The sequence below is a fragment of the Stenella coeruleoalba genome (genome assembly GCF_951394435.1).
Source record: "Stenella coeruleoalba genome assembly, chromosome: 15".
Classification (NCBI taxonomy): domain Eukaryota; kingdom Metazoa; phylum Chordata; class Mammalia; order Artiodactyla; family Delphinidae; genus Stenella; species Stenella coeruleoalba.
Genome location: NC_137161.1, coordinates 59,048,572 through 59,070,215, shown reverse-complemented (window position 1 = coordinate 59,070,215; position 21,644 = coordinate 59,048,572). Strand labels below are relative to the sequence as shown.

Below are 21,644 nucleotides of genomic sequence, written 5' to 3'. Positions count from 1 at the left end.
CTCCCCACGACCTCTCCACTTCACCTCGTCCCACTCTCCCTGCCACTCACCCTGCAACAGCCTCACTGGTCTCCTGGCTGCTCCTCCAACCAGCCAAGCCTGCTGTACCTCAGGGCCCACCCAGCCGTGAGAACAGAAACCACACCAGCTAGGCCACTGAAGGAATTTCAAACAGGACATCTGTTACAGAGCTTTTGGAAGAGCCAGAAAGCCAAACAGGAGATAATGAGGGCACCCAGAGATAACGGACGTCAGAAGGCTAGTCCACCCCTAATGCCAGAGGAACAAAAGGTGTTCCAGGCGGTGTAACCAGGGTTGCAGGCAACAGCTGGACTGTGCAGAGGCACCTGGGAGGAAAGTGGGGGGACGAGGAAGGCCTGACTGGCAGCCACGGGGGACCTCCAAGGACCAGGAAGGAAGCACAGCCACGGCTAGAGACGCCCCCTGAAGCAGGGCTGAGAGAAATATACCAGCTCCCTTCTTCCTCTCACCTGCTGACCGTATCACCACCTCCCACTGAAATGATGGGCAAGGGGACCCGGGAAATAGAGTTTGCAGGGCAAGGGCAGGGAGTCAACTTGAGAGCAAACAAGAGACTGACTGCTACACGCTTTTGAACCTGTTGAACCGCCTGGGATTCCTTCCCCCAATAACAGGATGGCTAATTCCTTCGCTTCCTTAGGTCTCTCTTCAAATGTCCCCGTGAAGAGGTGTCTCTGACCACTCTACAGAGAAGGGGAAAAGCTCCACCGTGGTGGACTGCTAGCTGCTCATCCAAATTTATCCTCTCTTCCACCTGAATCTGCAGACTGACTACACATCGCAGCCTGCTCTGCAGGGGCCAGGTGACTCTCAGGTGCCACTACTCCCTGGCATCCTTCACCAGCCCGATTCACGCATCTCTGTCAGCTGTCTGGCCCCTGTGATCGTCTGAAGGCTGAGTTCCCAGCTCTAACACCTCAACAGAGCGCACCTGGCCTTTACCCACGTGACACAAGGGCCTATGGTGCCTCCTTTATGAACAAGTGGGAACTTTCTCCACCATTCTAAAACCTGTGCCCTGTTTCCTTTTAGGCGTGTACTCCATCCTCTGCGCAAGAGCCATTTTCATGCTGACAGAAGCGAAGCAAAGTACCCATGACACCAACAGGCTGGATGATAACTCAAAACTGACAACGCCGAAGCCAGGTCTGAGTCTTAACTTACAGGACATCAAGATTAAATACCTGGGACTTTCCTGGTGGCACAGTGGTTAAGAATCCGCCTGCCAATGCAGGGGACACGGGTTCAAGCCCTGGTCCGGGAAGATCCCACATGCCGCGGAGCAACTAAGCCCGTGCGTCACAACTACCAAGCCTGCGCTCTAGAGCCTGTGAGCCACAACTACTACTGAAGCCCGCGCACCTAGAGCCTCTGCAATGCAACAAAGACAAGCCACCGCAATGAGATATCCTTGCACCGAACAAAGAGTAGCTTCCGCTCACCGCAGCTAGAGGAAGCCCACACACAGCAACAACAACAAAAAAACCAACGCAGCCAAAAATAAATTCATTCATTTTAAAAAAAAAAAAAAAAGATTAAATACCTCTGAAACAGCCAGAGGTCCCCTTCGGCCAAGAGGCATCAGTCTGGCTACAACAAATCCTAATATGCCGGCACAGTTTCATCCCCCTTAATAAATGGCCACTGGCCCAAGCCCTCAGCCACTCCAGCAGTCAAGAACCCTCCCAGGACCCTATGGACATTGCCCAAATCCAGTGACTCATGGGTTAACACCTCGCCCGTGGGGGACAGCGCTCTGGCCCTGGCTCCCTCCCTAAGACCAGCACTTCCCCACCAGCTGCTGAACATTTTTATCGCCACCCTGGACATCTTCTCTGCCCCTTTGGCAGACATCCTCCCAACTCTCTTTCACCAGAACTAGCTGATTTTCAAGTTAGCGAATTCAATAGAGAAACACAAAGAGGGAACTGAAAACATGATAGGGATGGGAGGGTGAGGGAGTGGACTTCCCCTCACGATCAAAAGGATGGGCCTGGGGTTCTCCTGGCACATGCAGCTTCCTCTGCAATCAATTTTCTACAGAAATGAAACTGTTACCCAAGGTACCCCAGTGAAGCAAAATATAAATTCCAATTTCAGTTAAATGCAATCAACCACTTTCAAAAATCCCCCCTGAGGATCAAGGAAGTAGGTTTCTCTAATTTTACAGTTGGGGCTATATTAATACTAATACCACATGCTTTCAACTGTGAGGATGTACAGACGGAAGGGGGCGGGGTTTGGCATCCCAGGAGAACGAGCAGCATGACCTGACATCTGGGTCCTCGAGTCATTATTCTGAATGTAGTTGCAGGCTCCTTGCAATACACTGGAGCTACAAATGTGAGCAAGGATGGACCCAGTCCCTGACCACCGAGAGAGGGAGACAAGAAAACGGTGGTGCCACACAGAGGTCTGGTGAGAAGAGGACTCAGGACCATTGCAAGGTGGGGGAGGGTCATCACCAATCGGAGGGGCACCATCCAGCTGAACTGGTAGGGAGCTCATGAAATGACTTTAGAGAGAAATCTGAAACTTCAAGAGACAATAGATCAAAACCAGGATGAGGGCTTCCCTGGTGGCGCAGTGGTTGAGAGTCCGCATGCCGATGCAGGGGACACGGGTTCGTGCCCCGGTCCGGGAAGATCCCACATGCTGCGGAGCGGCTGGGCCCGTGAGCCATGGCCGCTGAGCCTGCGCGTCCGGAGCCTGTGCTCCGCAGCAGGAGAGGCTACAACAGTGAGAGGCCCGCGTACCGCAAACAAAACAAAACAAAACAAAAAACAGGATGAGACACCACTTCACACCCATTTGAGTAGCTATTATCAAAAACACAAAAAATTACAAGTGTTGGTGAGGATGTGGAGAAATTGGAACCCTTGTGCATTGCTGGTGGGAATTTAAAATGGAGCACCCCAGGCTTCCCTAGTGGTGCAGTGGTTAAGAATCCGCCTGCCAATGCAGGGGACACGGGTTCGAGCCCTGGTCTGGGAAGATCCCACATGCCACGGAGCAACTAAGTCCAGGCGCCACAACTACCGAGCCTGCGCTCTAGAGCCTGCAAGCCACAACTACTGAACCCCGCGTGCCTAGAGCCTATGCTCGGCAACAAGAGAAGCCACCGCAATGAGAAGCCTGAGCACAGCAACGAAGAGTAGCCCCCACTCACCACAACTAGAGAAAGCCTGCACACAGCAACAAAGACCCAACACAGCCAAAAATAAATAAATAAATTTTAAAAAAATTAAAAATAAAATAAAATGGAGCACCCAGTACAGGAAACTATATGGTGGTTCTTCAAAGAATTAAACATAGAATTACTGTATGATCCAACAATTCCACTTCTGAGTATGTAACCAGAAGAATTGAAAGCAGGGACTCGAACAGTTATTTGTACACCCATGTTCGTAGCCGCACTTTTCACGATAGCCAATAAGTGGAAGCAACCCAGGTGTCCATCGACAGATGAGTGGATAAACAAAGGTGGTCTATCCATACAATGGAATAGTATCCAACCTTAAAAAGGATGCATGAAACTTGAAGAAATTATGCTAAATGAAATAAGCCAAATACAAGAGGACAAATATTGTATGATTCTACTTATATGAAGTACCTAAAGTAATCAAATTTATAGAGACATAAAGCAGAGTGGTGGTTGTCAGGGGCTAGTGGGAGGAGAAAATGGGGCGTTATTATTTAATGGGGGCAGGGTTTCTATTTGGGAAAATGAAAAGGTTCTGGAGATGGATGGTATGACGGTTGTACAATGTGAATGTACTTTTATCCCTTTGAAGTGTACATTTGAAAATGGTTAAAATGGTCATTTTTATGTTATGTATACTTTATGACCATTTTTAAAAGAGAGGGAGAAAAAAATAGAAGTTTGAGCGGTTGTGGGGGAAGGAGGAGGAGGTGGCTGAGAGGAAGCCCGAGGCTGGTCAGGGGACCTGGGTGAAGGGCAGAGCCATTCACTAAGCAAGGAACACAGGAGCAAACGTGGGGGTGCGATAGGGATGAGAATTCAGTCATGCAGACCTTGACAAGCCCATGGTACATCCAAACAGCGACACTCAAGAGGAAGACCAGGAGTGATCTGCGGGAGGTGTAACTAAGAGTAATCGACACACAGAGAGCGATTTTCACCGAGGATTTCAGACAGGATGTGTAGAAACAGGAGTCAACAACAGAATCTGAGGATAAATAATATTTAATGTTTGAGGGTGTAGAAGGGATATGCCAGGAAGGATCTGCAAAGAAGTAGAAAGTATGCCCAGAGGTTGTGGCAACACAGAAGAGAGGGGGAGACAAAGTGTCAAGGTCAGAGGTGCCAAAAGGCTGCTGAACAGATAAGGAAAGTTACAGTTAAATTTTACAAGACAGGCACCTCAATAATAAATGTGCCTCTGGTATGTTCTGAATCATGCCTATCACCTTGTAATAGACTGCCGACACATAACCTGATGATGATATTTTAGTGATTAACAAGAACATCAAACTCCAAGGTTATGCCATTGAAATGCCACTTCTATAATTGGAATGTGTCCCCTCAAAATTCATCTCTTGAAATTCTAACCCACAAAGATGATAGTATTAGTAGATGGGGCCTTTGGGTGGACCCTTAGGTGATGAGGGTGGAGCCCTCATGAACGGGATTAGTGCCCTGATAAAAGAGGCTCCTTCCACCATGTGAAGACACAGCAAGAAGGCACAGGTTATGAACCAGGAAAAGGAAGTACTCTGGAGTGATCCTGGTTTCAGGTACCTCGGGAATCATGAAATATAGTACTATGCACATTGGATGATGCCCTTCCTTCCAACCAGAAGGTATTTATTGAACATATTTTTACTGAAGAACCCATATACTTCTAGACACTATGCTAGGAGCTAGAAAGTCAGGAGGCCAGACAGTCTCAGTCACAACTCTGCCTAAAAGCAGCCCTAGGCACTAAGTAGATGAATGTTTGTGGCTGTGTTCCAATAAAACTTTATTTACAAAACAGGTGGTAGGACATAGTTTGCTGAGCTCTGCTCTGAGTGCTCCTAACTTACTCAATACTTGCGGCTTGGACTTCCCTGGTGGTCCAGTGGGTAAGACTCCGTGCTCCCAATGCAGGGGGCCCGGGTTCGATCCTTGGTTGGGGAACTAGATCCCGCATGCATGTCGCAACTAAGAGTCTTCATGCCACAACTAAAGATCCCACATGCCACAACTAAGAAGTCCGCATGCCACAACTAAGAGTCCACATGAAGCAACTAAGACCCGGCACAGCCAAAATAAATAAATAATAAAATGCTGCTTAATTTACTCATGAGTTCAAATGGGGGAAGGGGGTCACAATCTTTCAGACAGCCCTCTTTCTGGAAACAATATGCCATTAAAAATAAGAGTAGGAGCTTCAGAATCACAATCATGTAGGCCTGCCTGAGTAGAAATCCCAGCTCTGCCACTTTTTAACTCTGGAACATTAAGGAAATTATTTCATTTCTTTGAGCCTCATTTTCTTCATCTGTAAAATGGGAACACTGTTACTGACTATGCATAATCATTTTAGCAGTAAAGTGGAACAGTGGGTGTGAATGGTCTAACGAATCCCCTGGGTCACAAGAGCTGCTCAATATGAGTCAGTAGCAAACACTAAGAAAGCCAAACCTGTGGTTCACTGAAAAGAGCAGAAAACACCCAAGTGTCATTTCCAGGATGAATGTGCTAATCACATTGTTCCTCCCATTTCTGGAGCATAGGTCTCTTTCTTTTTTTAAGTTGTCTTGCTTTTCTCTATTGTTTAAGTTAGGATGATTTTGGATGCAAGTAAAAAGAAATCCAACTCAAAATGCCTTAAAATATTAGGGAACTAATTATCTCACATAACATTAAGTCCAGAGGTAGGGCAGTTCCAGAGTTGGTTAATTCAGTAGCCCAGTGACATTATCAGGGTCCAAGTACTTTCCATCTTTCTGAGCTGCCATCCTGAATGTACCAGCTTTCATCTTCAGACTTGGTCCCGCCTCATGGTCACAACATCACTGCCATAGCTCCAAATATCACAGTCTCACAAAACAACCGAAGGCCATAAAACAAGACTTCTTGTGTCTCTGTTTAAACAGCAAGAAGCTTTCTCAGAAGCCCCTCAGCAGACCTTTCCTTTTGGTCAGAATTGCATCACATGTCTATTCCTAAACCAACTACTGGCAGGCTGGAAATTATTATGGCTGGCCTGATCTGATCCAGATTTACTCCTCCTGTGGTTAGCCTCAGGCCTGAAGCTCATGGCCACCCAGCATCAGAACAAAACCAGAGTTCTATTAGCAAGAAAGACGGGACAGAACTGCTGGGTGGGGAATAACCAGTGTCAGCTGTAATGATTCACGCTACCTTGCATAACTGGAATGGAAAGGTTAAACAAACTGCAGGACAGGCTCGGAAAATGCAGGCTCCCACCTCACCACCGGCAAATCAACTGTGCAGATAAATCCAGTCACTTGTCAAAAGTCAGAGGAAACGGCTCTACCGGGCACAGTAGGCTCTCGCTTCTGGGGTCTGAATTCTAAAGAAGACACACCAGGTGATCTTATTCTAAACTTCTCTGGCTCCTGCGTAACTCAACTAACTGGACGATCTATTCAAAGGGATTGCAGTTTGGGATGGACACTGTTTCCCATGCCCGCCAAGACGGCATAACTGCTGAGCTGGCAGCATACCTGCTTAGAATGATGTTTTACCTTACCAACATTTCACAGGTCAGGGATGTTTGGGTAAAAACCTCCCAAGTCAAAAACAAAAAGAGGGGCTTCCCTGGTGGCGCAGTGGTTGAGAGTCCGCCTGCCGAGGCAGGGGACGCGGGTTCGTGCCCTGGTCCGGGAAGATCCCACATGCCGCGGAGCGGCTAGGCCCGTGAGTCATGGCTGCTGAGCCTGTGCGTCCGGAGCCTGTGCTCTGCAACGGGAGAGGCCACAACAGTGAGAGGCCGCGTAACACACACACAAAAAAAGAAACCTGAATACCAAGCTAAAATCAAAAACAAACAATACAAAACCACCTAATAGACAGCAAACTAGGGAATGGGGGATGTATGTGGGTACTGATTAAAATCATCACAAAACTGAAGGAAAACTGCCTGCAAACTCCCTTTCCCAGGCTACAGTTGACCTCAGAAGGAAAAGCTGGTACCTGATTTATAGAAAAGTAACAGAAGATGGTCATGCACAGAGGGGGCACATCTGGCCACCGGAAAAGGCACAAGCTGAAAGCATCACTCTAAGGGTCCACTGTCGGCTGTGAAAGATTAGCTTGAACCAGACCAACTCCCCCACGAAAAAAACAGCAACTGAAAATGCCAGCCTTTTTTTTTTTTTTTAATTAAAGCAAAAGTGAAGGACTAGGAGCTCTGCAAAGGCAAGAAAGACAGGAGGAACTCAGATCCCAAAGAGAAGGGAAGTCGACAGACATGACTTCTGTCTATAGGGCCTTATTTTGCCCTAAGGCTTTTCCCAACTACAGAGCTTCTCTGATGAGAAGTTAAGTGGAGCTTTCAGAATTCCCACAGGGTCTTTAAAAAAAAAAAATTAGAGTTCGGGACCTGCAGATGAGGAAGGGCACTGGAAAACACCTCAGGGATTCAGCTGTGTACTGGACTGAATAGTGCCCCCCAAAATTCGTGTCCACCTGGAACCCCAGAATGAGACTTTATTTGGGGAAAGCCTCTTTGCAGGTGTAATTTATTGAGATGAGGTCATACTGGACCTAATCTAACACAACTGGTGTCCTTCTAAGGAGAGGAGGGGACACAGAGAGACATGGACACAGAGGAAAGAAGGCCATGTGAAGAGAGGGGCCAAGACTAGAGTGATAAAGCTACAAGCCAAGGAATGGCTAACAAGCACCAGAAGCTAGGAACACACCCTCCCCTCAGAGCCTTCCAGAAGGAACCAACTCTGCCGACACCTAGATTTTGGACTCCTGGCCTCCAGACTGTGAAAAAGTCAATTTCTCTCTGTTGTTTTAAGCCACCCGGGGTGTGCAAATTTGCTATGGCAACTCCAGGAAACTGATATAAGCTGGAAACCCCGAAGAACTACATCCTAGAAATACATCAGGCATCACAAATGCTAAAGGCCAGGTGTGAACTGGCTTGATCCCTTGACTAGATTAAACTGATCTCCCTCTACCCTAACTGTCTGGAAGCAACAGTAAATCATCTCTGTAAAAAGATACCATCATTCCAAACTTCAAATTATCTCTACGATTCTTCATACACAACATCTGGCATTCAGTCGAAAATACCAGATACATGCGAAGACAAGAATGTATTCAAAATCAAAACAAAAACAAGAAATAAGGGACTTTTGGCTACAGGCCAGTGAGAAGGTTAACAAATCCTCTCCCCAAAAAGCAACTATAAAACTGAACAAAACTGACAAAAACAACGGTTTTAGCACTCTAGAAACTGGCTTCAAAGGCTTACAACTTGAGAGGTGTTTACCCTTGAAAACTGCTGAATTTCCCATTAGAATAGTGGGAACAATAATGACGGTACAACAATAAATGGCAACCGACATTCTGTCTCAAGTGTCGGGGCGATAGGGAGGGGTGGAGACTGTGGTGACCTGGAGTACTTTTGCCCCATCTACAAAGGGCAGGGGTGCTGGGCTCCAAACAAAGTCAACAGTACACGTAGGCCCAGAGTCACAGATCCTCAAGTTTAAGAAAATCTAGAAATCTATATTTCAACATAAAATCTCATAATTTTTAAATGTTGGCAACTTGAAAAAAAAGTTTTTTTAATACGCTGTGCAAGGGCACCAGTTTCCAAACTCAGTCCTACAGGCTCCCTAACCGCAGACAACCAAATGCAGTCATGCCCCGGCAGACTCTCAGTATTATCTACTGTATTGTGATTTTCAACAATGTCATTTTTTTCAGTCATTACTCTGAAGTTCAGCTTTTCTCTCTTCATCTAGAAACAGAGCTAATGAAACAGGCTTGTGGATTAATTCACCGTTATTCATTCTCTCCTGTCACTTTCAATTCAGTTCACTGAGTTAGAGTGGTCTACAGAGGGGCAATAATGGGCATCAGGCCTGCTGCCAGGGGAGGTGGGGAGCGGGGAAGAGCCAGGAACTTCTTGACATCAGTCTGACCTGGGTTGGAATCCTCAGCTCTGCCCATTTACCAGCCATGGGAACTTGGGCCACGTATTAACTTACTTGAGGCTCAGTGTCATCATCTGAAAAGTAAAGACACCATCACCTATGCTGGAATGTTATTGGCATGTTAACATCACGCACCAGCTCGGGCAGCCCAGTACCAAGGCCTCAAGCCCCCACCACAACCCTGTGAGGCGGATCCCGTTATCACCCTTAGTTTACACACGAGGAAACAGAAGCTCAGAGAGGAGGTGTCCCAGAGAGCTCATGTGTGACAAGTCGCTGAGCGGGGATTTCAACCCTGCCGTCCGATCGCCAAGCTACATAGAGGGCCCAGCCCAGCAGCCAGCAGAGACAAGGGAGCAGAGCAACGCTCATTCCCGTCGGATCCTTCTCTTCAGACTTCATTTTATTCATTCTGCATGGCAAGGTCATTCCAATGGCTTTAAGAACAACCATAAGAAGTCATTGATCTTATCTTTTCCAACTCTGAGCAGCTGAAGAAACACCTGCCCCTTCTCTCATGAGGTTTTTAATCAAACATTCAAGGGCAGGAAAGAGGTTTTAATCAGCCAAGGACCATCCTACACCCGGGAATGGTTAATGAACGCTGCCAACAATGATGACACAAGCCCTCGGCAACTACTCCAGAGCTAAGCTAGTTTGGTCTTTCCTTCGCTTCTAATTGGCCAGGAAGCTGCCCAGCACACCCTCCTCGACAAAAGCAAAGCCAGAGACTGCTCATCAGTCTCTTCAGGATGCAAGTGTAGAAATCATGCTAAGATGCAGGGAGACAGCAAGAAGGTGAAGGCTGGCGATGTCTTGCGAACGTGTAGGTGCTTCTGTGATTATCAGGGCCAAGTAACAAAAAGATAAGAATTCTAGTCTGGATGGGAATAGGTAGAGCCATTCTTCATGGTTAAAAGGTCAGAGCCTCGGGCTTCCCTGGTGGTGCAGTGGTTGAGAGTCCGCCTGCCGATGCAGGGGACACGGGTTCGTGCCCCGGTCCGGGAAGATCCCACATGCCGCAGAGCGGCTGGGCCCGTGAGCCATGGCCGCTGGACCTGCACGTCCGGAGCCTGTGCTCCGCAACGGAAGAGGCCACAACAGTGAGAGGCCCACGTACTGCAAAAAAAAAAAAAAAGGTCAGAGCCTCAAGAGGGGGTGAGGTGGAGAAAGAGATTAAAAGTTTAAAGGGTGTTTGGGAGAAGAGGGTAGCTGGTTAAACATTTATTGGGGGGGCGGGTCTATGAACTGAAGCAGGTGCTTCACATGAGAGTCTCACTGAAGCCTCCTGACAGCCTGGCAGGGAGACCAGATGCTCTGCCTTTACAGGTGCAAACAATGAGGGCACAGAGGGGCATTTTCCCAGGGTCATGCCAGACTTACCCTCAGAGTCTGACTCCAAAGCCAGGCTGCCTCTGCCATGCCCAGGAGCTGCCCAGAGCCTGGTGGTCTATTCCACACCAGTTCCTCTGAGGTAGCTGCCCCACAGACAGGTAAGAAGGAAATGAGAAGAAACACAAGGGCCCAGCAAGCCAAGGAGGACTCTTGGAAAAGCCATGTCCTCAAACAGCCATCAACCAGCCCTACGGCATCCCCACACAGAGGCTCAGGGAAGCATCCTGTACATAAAATGTCACCGAGACGACTGAGGCTGACATCCGAGGTGGCCAAGGCAGCTGGCTGTGGTTTCTACGAGGACTGAGGCCCTTGACACCAGCTCTTCTCTGAACTGGCCCCCTATGTCCCTGACTTCTAAGGAAGGGACCTGGGAACACAGAAGAGAAATCAACGATGACAGGAATCCCTCTTGCAGCCATCCCCTGACCCTAACAGGACCCACATTCATTTCTGAAAATGAGCAACCGGTGAGATGAACAGGGATGAAAGATCTGCTGAAGGGGTGAGAGAAAAGGGAAAGGAGACACGCCAACATGAGAGGGAAAGGCAAAGGGTTCGCTTCAGTGGGCAGAGAATCTCCACAAACACCTCTACCAAACACGGTGAGCGCTGATTTTCTGCTGTGAAAGGAGGTGAACTAGCAAAAGGTGACACATTTTACTCAGCAGTGACACTGATATCACAGTAACAAGAAGGATTTGGGAATTCAGGGCGGCAGCCACAAGCAGGGTCTGAAAGAACCTGCTCTTTTAAATGTGCGAGTGGGGTGGAACACAGGATGTTGTTTATACGACATGACACACTTCAAAGTTCAGATCCAAAGCAAACCGCTTCAGACAGATCACATCTGTACCACAGAGAAGAGAGATGAAGGTCCCCACCACTCACAGGGCTACTGTGTGAACTGAGCGAGTTAATTTATATAAAAGACTAACAAAGTGCTAGGCTAGCACCAGTACCCATGAGTGTTGAATTATTATTAGTAGCATTATCCCTGTCATCAGAGACACAGCAGCACAGGACAAGGGAAATGCTGTGACAATGTTAAAATGGATGGCAGCGGAACTATAAGCTCAGAGACCTGCCTGGTTTCTGCTGCTGTTATTGAAGACAGATTTAATTATGAAATGCCGTGCTATCCTTGTGCATGAAGTTAGAACAGATTATTAGTTTCACAGCAATTGCCACACCATGTCGGTGAGATAAGCACCTTAGCTGCAGGTCCCCCAAGCCCCTCGGAGACCACAACACATGGCTCTGAGAATTCTGCACAAAGGCTGACTTCATTTAAATTAAGAAACCAGACAACACCCTAACTGACTGCAAGTAAGACATCCTTACCACGGATTTCTGCACCACCACGTGCCACTGGCCCCCACCAGTCCCGCACGATGATTGCCTTGCCCGCTATTAAAAAATAAACACAAATTAAAAGAACAAGAGAAAGGAACATCCTCCGGGATGCATCAGGCCGAGCAGTACCTGTTTCGGTTTTGCTGGAGAAGCCTGCTGCCTGTTTGATCGCGGCTGCTGTTAGTGCTAATCCTCGACTCCTCTTCAAGCCATGCTGCAGGACGGCCTCAAACTGGGCACACAGACAGGTTACCCTGCGAGAGAACCAATGATTCATCAATCCACCCTGTGAAGGCAGAGAAACAACAGGGCGGCCCTGGCATCTCCAGGGAGCTGGTGAGGGTACACACTAGACACCTGGATTTACAGACAGGTAACTGACATGTAACTGACTCCACACCCACCTCCATTCATGTTCATTTCACATAACTTAGGGAAGCCCGGCACAGTCTAGCCAAGTTCATCAGACTGGTGAAAGCACAGTAACAATTCACAAGAAACAAGGGGAAATGGAACTGGTGCCAGCCAGCAGGGGAAAAGAAAAAAAAAAAGCCAATTTAAAAACAAATCAGTTCTGTGTGGGGAGGGGTTGGGTGTTAATTGTATCCAATTCACAAGTTTCAACTCTCATTCATATCATGTCCTTTATGAAACAAGATTATCTTTTAAGAGATTGAATTCACCAGCCTGCCAAATTGGAAACACTGTGTAATTTCATGGCCTGTTACATATCCTAAAAAATAATATGAATTCTGATTCCTGTCCTTTATTTTGTTGTAAGAGATTACATTGTGAAGTCAGATCCGGAGTTGATGGAATTGTCAATTACGTTACAATTACTGTGCATTTAACTGAATTGATTTATCAGTAACCAAAGAAATGGGAGATTCAGGAACATGTTCTCAGAGAGATGAGGTCACAGCAACTACACTCAATTCTTAACAATCCTCACAGGGATCCTGGGCTCCCAGCCCAATTGGGTCTGTGGACTTCAAAGACCCTTCCAATCATTCATGCAACAAATGTTAAGAAATCCTGAACTTCTCCTATGTGCCAGGCACTGTTCTAGGCTCTGAGGATATGAAGGTGGGAGTGAGACAGAAAAGGTCTCTGCCTCACCACATTTCCATGGTTCTAGCAGGGGAAGATACACAAACAAATAAGCTAACCAGACCATATCAGTTGATGAGATCTTTGAAGAAAATAAAACAGGATGAGGTGGCAGGTGGAGCCAGGGCAAGAACAGGCTTAGATTCTGTGGCCCGAATGGAGGTAACCTTATGACCTGGATATGACAAGAGGCAGCAGGCTGGGCAGACAGACCCAGTGCAAAGACCCTGCAGCCACCACCATCTGGCTCATCCTTGCGTAACTGCAGGCATTTCCTGCTCCACCCACCCCCACACCTGTAGTTATAATACTACAAGTGTCTATCACTCTGTGGGTGGTAAAACATCTTCACATCCATGATCTCACTAGCTCCTCCCATCAACATTATGATATGGTTGAGGCAGGTATTATTATCTCCATTTTACACGTCAAGAAACTGAGGCTTAGAGACATTTAAGAGACAGTACCTAGTAAGTACATAATTAGCAGCAACATGGGTACTCCAGCCCTACCCACCCCCATGCTGATCCAAGGTAGTTTCCACTACACCCCATGCCACCAAGACAAACATGCTTTATTCTAAGACAAAAGTCAACTCCCTCCCATATGCCACCTTTACTCAAGTCTTCTGTCTACACCAGAAAATGCTAACCCAGCATCAGCAAATACACAGCACACGAATATTTATCCTCTAGTCTGTGCCCATCACAGACATCACTAATCCATCCCAGAATTCTAGGCTACTACTGCCAATAATCAAAGTTAGCCCTCCAGGAGTTTGGGGGAGAATGGATACATGTATATGTATGGCTGAGTCACTTTGCTGTGCACCTGAAACTATCACATTGTTAATCGGTTATACCCCAATATAAAATAAAAACTTTTTAAAAAAAAGTTCGTCCTCCACAGGAAGGAGCCCTACCTGGCATCCCAAACTGAACTTGTCCTCAACTACACTATTTGGTTTCCAACTCCTACCTTGTCCTCCTGGCTCCCCTGCACCTAGCTCACTCAGTGCCTGGAACACAGTGTGTGCTCCGTAAATGCTTTTTCAGTGGATAGGTATAAAGGTGATTAACGTTGAACCCTGGGTCCCAGAATACTCCCTCACATTGATACAACCCTTTTTGCTGTGGCAGATGTCACTCTTAAATATTAGATGTGCATATGCTAGTCTCTCTGCATATCCACACAGGCACACATCTGAGGGCTCCCTGAAAGCTGGGACACCCGCCAAAACTATCTAAATCCCACAGGAACCAAAAGCAAGGCATAGCAAAACGGAGCCTGACCAGGGCCCTGTTTCAGGGTGGGGTGGGGAGGAGGGCAAAAACCTTGGTCTGTGTTTAGAGTTCTCCATAATAAACCACATCTTTAAACGAATCATCTGCAAATACAATGATTAACCCAACAATCCCCGTCGGTTTGTTTGGCTCCAGTGCACAAGTCAGTAACTGCCCCACCAACTCTATAATAACATCTGGCCCCTAAGGGGAATGGAATACAGGTGAACAACACAAACCCAGTCCCCAAGGTTTGCTTACATCTGCAGCATTCCCCTTCTAGATGCACATAGGTCACAATCAACCCAACACAGCAGAAAACCCAGGTGGGCGTTAGTCCTATAATTAGTTTATTATGATGCCTGCCTTGCTGAAGGCCATTCTACTTAACGCCCTTTCCATGTCCCCTTTTCACCTCCCCATTTGACCTGAGCTTATATTTACAGGTCATTCAAGACTTAGCTCAAGGGTCTCCTCCTCCAGGAAGCCTTCCTGAGTGCTTCCTCATGCTGAGCTTCCTTCTGCTGCAGCACTTGGTCAACCTCTGTTAATAATCTGCTTTCCACAGCTGTCTCCTCTTGCTAACTTGAGTTTCCAGAGAGCAAGAATCACGCCTCATTCACCTTAGTGGCGACAGCACCTAGCACAATGCCTGCCATCTGTGGTATATGTGACCAATATGGTCCCTCCCCTCGAAGAACTCAGAACATGGACTTTATGTATACTTAGGTGAGAGATGCATCTCAGGAGATCTTGTATAATCTGGAATCCAAATCCAGGTCAGTTAAGACTAGGGAACCAAGGGACTTCCCTGGTGGTCCAGTGGGTAGGACTCTGCGCTCCCAATGCAGGGGGCCCAGGTTCAATCCCTGGTCAGGGAACTAGATCCCACATGCATGCCACAACTAGGAGTCCACATGCTGCAACTAAGAAGTCCACATGCCGCAACTAAAAGATCCTGCATGCTGCAACTAAGACCTGGTGCTGCCAAAATTAATTAATTAATTAATAATAATAAATAAAATTTTTTTTTAAAAGACTAGGGAACCAAGGAGAACACACTGGTCCAACTACATGAATCTAAGCCCTTCAGCTTGTAGTGAGCACGCTCTGGGCACTGATTTATAATCATGTCACCTGAAGATTTTCCATTTCTTCTCACCTTGACTCAGGCATATGATACTTTCTGCAAAAATGAAAGGGGCACCTGCTTTCATGGAGCTCATTATTTTCTCAGCTCAGTCTCTCCTGTTTCCCAGAATGCTCTCTGCTGAGTGCTCTCTGACACGCGGCAGGGGAGGGGAGGCGGTGGGAGGATTGGCTGCCTCCACGGCATTTTCTCACATCTAACTTCTACTATCAGTTAATGAATTGGCCATGTTCTTAATTTAAGCAGGGCACTTAACAGTGAATGTTTTAATTTTTTTAAAAAGCACCAGCCAAGAAAATCACTTCAAGTTTTTATGCATATAGCTGTTTACCAGATGAATGGATAAATAAAATGTGGTATATCGATACAATGGACTACTATTCAGCAATAAAAAGGAATAAAGTACTGACACAAGGATGAGCCTTGAAAATATCATGCTAAGGGAAAGACGTCACACCCAAAAGCCATACGTTGTATGATTCCATGAAATGTCGAGAAAAGGTAAATACATAGAAACTGCAAGTAGATTAGCGTCGCCTAAGGCTGAAATCAGGAATTAACTGTAAATTGGCACAAGGGAACTCTCTGGGGCAATGAAAATGTTCTGAACCTGAATTGTGGTGATGGTTACATAACTCTATAAATTTACTTTAAAAAAAATCACTGCATTGTACATGTACAAGGAGTAGATTTTTATGGTAAGTAAATTAGACTTCAGTTAAGCTGTTTTAAAAAAACCTGCCCTCGAGGTCCCGGGAAAAGCTTGCTGAAGGAGTTAACGAGTGGAAAATGAAATAACCTCCTCCTGCTGACTTTAAAACTCTCTCACGGCGGCCGGCACGGCTGGATATTGCACGAGCTTAACTGGTTTGCTGCTAAAATTCTGCAAGCACTGGTTTTCCTCAGCTGTGTCCTAAATTTCAAGACCGCTTAACCTGCCACATTAATCTATAATAAGAATCCTAAGAATCCTGTACTTTTTTATGGCAAATGTTAGACATTTATGGCAAATGTGAGACAGAAAGGATCAGCAATGAAAACTGCATTTTAAGAACTGCATCAAATTAACCTCCTAGCAGCATAATTTCAAATTGATCCTTTCACTATGTTACAGCTTTACTAGAACCTTTTGGTGAAAAGTACAATCATGAAAATGGATTGGATCATCCTCGTGTGGAAAGCTCCCATGTCACCTAGAACGGAGTCGACTGTACCCATAAAAACGGGCCATTAACAGCATTAGCCATACCTCAGATTTAAGACAGTACAATCATCAACTACAGCAAGGCCATCACATGACAGTCATTTGAAATGGGCCATGCCCTACATTTATGTGTTATAAATTTCAGAAAGGTTCACATCCTTTAACCGCTGAATTCTACTGGCAGAAATCAATCCTCAGTTGTAATCTGCAAGTCAGATAAAGATTTAAGAATGAAAATATTCAAAACATTATTTACAACTGTGGAAAGTTAAAAACACAAAGATTTGACACTTGGGGAATTGGTTAAACGATAATACAACACAAAATCGAATGCCATTTAGCCCTTATTTACCAAGAGCTTATAATGATAAGCCAACAGGTTTATTACATAAAATGAAAAATAAGCAGGGTACAAAACTGTATATTAAGTATGTTTTCAACTATGCTAAAAAAAACACAAAAAAATCTGAAGGGGATTATGTGAAAAATTAAGAGCAACTTGGTAAAATAATTACTGTTGATGTCTTTCTTGCCTCTATGCTTTTCTGACTTAGCTTTTTTTTCTAAAACAAGCATTTAAAAAGTATTCATGTCTCAAGAACCAGAAATATTGCTACCTTGAGCTAAAAAGAATCAAAAAATATGGCATCAAAGTTATGGTGAGAGGGCTTCCCTGGTGGTGCAGTGGTTGAGAGTCCGCCTGCCAATGCAGGGGACACGGGTTCGTGCCCTGGTCCAGGAAGATCCCACATGCTGCAGAGCGGCTAGCCCCGTGAGCCATGGCCGCTGAGCCTGCACGTCTGAAGCCTGTGCTCCGCAGCGGGAGAGGCCACAACAGTGAGAGGCCCGCATACCGCAAAAAAAAAAAAAAGGGAAAGAAAAAGTTATGGTGAGAAAAAAAAACATGCAACTATTAAAAGGCTTACTGGAAACTTGAAATGGCATTTTTTTTTAAAGCTCGGATTATAATGTTAAGTGAAAAAAAGCATATCTACAAAAAGATATAAAAAAGTTTCTAACCCACAAATTTAAAATTTTGCAATAAAAGAAACTAACATTAAAAGTTGATTTTTTTAAGTCAACAAAATGGTGGAGGCAAACTACATTCACAACGTAACAACAGTAAAATAAATCATATTTTTAATAAGAAAGACACGTCCTATATGAAGAAAAACATTCTTAAAAGGTGTAAAGCTCAAAATAAATAGAAATATTGTTTTCCTAAATGAGATTTATTAAAATAAAAATGTTAATTCTTCCCAAATTAATGTATAGATTTAATACAATTCCAATACTAATCACAGGAAGGACTTGGCCTAGTGTGGTTTTGGGTACAGAGATAAACAAATTGATGAAGCAGTATAGAGAACCGCCCTCCAAAAGTCCAAATGAATATGGAAATATTTTATATATAATAATGGTAGCACTTCAACTCAGATGGGCAAGAATGGGCTATTTAACCAGCGGCACTGACCCAAGTGGTTATAGGGCTGAAAGAAAATAAAAACAAACTTCTGTCTCAAACCATCACAGAGCTAAATTCCAGATGGGTTAAGATAAAAAAAATATATAAGTGGAGAAAAAATGATAGAGAAAAATACAGAAGAACCTCAGGACAGAATACTCTCAAAGCAAAATTTTATTAAAGGTTCATAGAATTAACCACATAAAATGTTTAAATTTCAACACGGCAAAAGATATAAATATGGTAAAACAATAAATGATAGACCGGAGAAAATATGTACAGCACACAACTGAAAAAAATTAAGGGCCATAGTACACGAAGAGCTTCCACAAATGGACAAAAAAAAGCTATGCAACTCAAAAAATTAAAAGACTATTATTAAAGAAGGTGAACCAACAAACCATGAAGGGAGGAAATACAGTTGGCCAATAAACATAGGAAAAGATATCCAGTCTCACTAGTGACCAGGAAAGTGTCACAGATACTAAGATATCAACTTAGGACTATCAATTTCAAACCAGTCACAGACGTAGCAAGAGTGCATGTAAATGGGTACTGCTGATTGGAATATAAACGTGAATTCCTACATCCTTCTGCAAAGAGACCAGGCAGTACAATTTTTTCAAATGCCTGTACACTTTGACCCAGCAATCCTACGTCTAGGAATTTATCCTATAAAAATAAAAGCACTACTAATTAGAAAATGAGCAAAAACCATGAACAGATATTTCACCAGAGGATACACACGTATAAGAACAGGAAAATACATTCAACATCATTAGCCATTGGGGAAATGCACATTAACACTACAGTGAGATATGTCTACACACCTATAGGGATGGCCAAAATAGAAAATCATGAGAGTACTAAATGCTGACAAGAATGCAGAGAAACTGGATCACTCACACGTTGCTGGTGGGAATGTAAATGGTACAGCCAGTCTGGAAAACAGTCGGCAGTTTCTTATAAAACTAAATATGCAAATATCATACAACCCAGCAATTGTACTCTTGAGTACTTATCTCAGAGAAATGAAAACTTATGTTCACACAAACAACCTGTACATAAATGTTTATAGCAGCATTATTTCCAGTAGCCAAAAACTGAAAACAACACAGATATTCTTCAATGAATAAACAGATTGTGGTATATCCAGACCACGCAATACTACTCAGCAATAAAAAGAAACACGCTACGGACACATACAACAATCTGGATGACTCTCAAGGAAATTACCCTGAGGGGAAAAAAAAACCCAATCCCAAAAATTACACACTGTATGATTCCATTTACATAACATTCTTGGAATGATGAAATTATAGAAATGGAGAACAGATTGGTAGTTGCCAGGAGTTAGGGATGGGGAGGGAGGGGACAGGAGGGAGGTGGGTATAGTTATAAAAAAGCAACAGGAGGAACCCTGTGGTGATGAAACCATTCTGTATCTTGACTGTGGTGGGGGACACATGAACCTACAGAGTGATAAAACTGCACAGAACTAAACACACACACACACAAATAAGTATAAGTAAAACTAGCGAAATTTGAAATGCCGGCCTAGAATTTTACAAGATGTGACCACTGGGGAAAACTGGGTAAATGGTAAATGGGATCTTTCTACATTATTTCTTACAACTGCATGTGAATCTATAATTATCTCAAAATTAAAAGTTGAAATAGGGCTTCCCTGGTGGCACAGTGGTTAAGAATCCACCTGCTAATGCAGGGGACATGGGTTCGAGCCCTGGGCCAGGAAGATCCCACATGCCACAGAGCAAGTAAGCCCGTGCACCACAACTACTGAGCCTGCGCTCTACAGCCTGCGAGCCACAACTACTGAGCCCACGTGTTACAACTACTGAAGCCTGCGCACCTAGAGCCCATGCTCCACAGCAAGAGAAGCCACCACAATGAGAAGCCCACGCACTGCAACAAAGACCCAATGCAGCCAAAAATAAATAAAATAAATTTATTTTTTTTAAAGTTGAAATAAACAATTAAATATAAAAGCATTAGTAGGCAAAGACATACATGTACACAAATATTTTTATTGCGGCATTGTTATAATAGTAAAAGCAGAAACAAAACTAGACACAACCTGAACGTCCATTAACAGGAAAACAGTAAATAGGTTATGGCACCTCCACACTACAAAATATTATGTAGAAATTTTAAAAGAATGAGATGCCAAACCTAAACAACCTAGAAGCACCTTTCTTCCCCACATTTTAAGGTCTCGGAAATCCAAGCGTGCCTCATAGTTGATGAAATTATCCAATTAAAACTGGCACTAGTTTTTCTTTCTTAATTACACATAAAGAAGCCATGGATGGTAGGCTGCACCATTATGTTACCTAGGGACCTGAAACAATGTCCATAATACATGGCCAAGTTATTTTAAAAAAAAAAAAAAGCAAGTTACAGTGTCATATAAATGGTATGATTCCCATTTGAAGGAGGAGGGAGAGAAAGAGGAAGAGCACTGGGCTTCCATAAGCCTGTCCTCTCAATTATTTGCATCATCTACTATCAGATGGGTAGACTTAAGCATCCTTGAAAATTCAGGCAAACTCATCTAGAGCAAGGATAATGAGGGCTGGGGTTAAGGCTGGGCTCCTCCTCCTCAGCGTGACGGCACCAGCGTACAAGGCTCTCTCCCACTCCTTGCTGTGCCAGGGGTGCTGGGACCAGTGCATCAGATCAGCGCAGGGCTCTCAATTAGTCCTCCGTGCTTTGGCCTAGAGCACCCTCTCTCTGTGCTAAGTAAATGGAACGAAAGTAAATTGCAGCCCAGAGATAATGAGCCAAAAAGATCTCTGAGAAAGGTGGCAGCCACCTAGAAGAAACCAAAATTGGTTTTAGTTTATCTCAGAAACCCTACAAAGATAAATTCCAGATGGATCAAAGGCTTAACTGTACACATGAAAAATCTTGTAAGTCAATGTAAAAGACCACATGCATACTCTAACATTGAGGAAGATCTTAAAACACTGAAAACACAGAAACTGGTAGGTTGGTATATGGAATCAGTAAAAAGACATTTAACTATGTAAAAATTTTTAAATGTAGTATTGTAATAGATACTATTACCTGTGCCTACAAAGATAATGGACAGATTTGAAAAAAAATATTTGCAATGCAGGAAACAGACGAAAGGTTAATTAATTACTATAATATACAAAGAGCTCTCACGAATTGACAAGGAGACAAATAATCCAACAAGAAATTGGACAAACAATATGAAGCAGCTTTGCACAAGAGAGCAAAGCCAAATAGCTCACAAATATTAAAAAAAAAAAAAAAAACAACTGAAATTCACTAGCAATCAACATGCAAATTAAAATGACAGTGAGCCACCACTTTTCAACCATCAGACTGAAAACTTCAAAACAACACTCAAAACTATTATTAGGAAGGAAGAAAAGGGTAGTTTCATGCACTGCCAGTAGACATTTTTAGAAAGATACCTGACCACAACTATTAAAAATA

General features: G+C 44.4%; 1 protein-coding gene across 1 annotated transcript in view; it reads right to left on the bottom strand.

Annotated features, from left to right (window-relative positions):
* SNX29 (sorting nexin 29) overlaps positions 1–21,644 on the bottom strand; it is a 551,607-nt gene that overhangs the window by 496,504 nt on the left and 33,459 nt on the right. Inside the window, exon 4 of the mRNA XM_079945062.1 lies at positions 12,073–12,197. Within this exon, the coding sequence (XP_079801188.1) occupies positions 12,073–12,197 (125 nt within the window). The remainder of the gene's footprint in view (positions 1–12,072; positions 12,198–21,644) is intronic.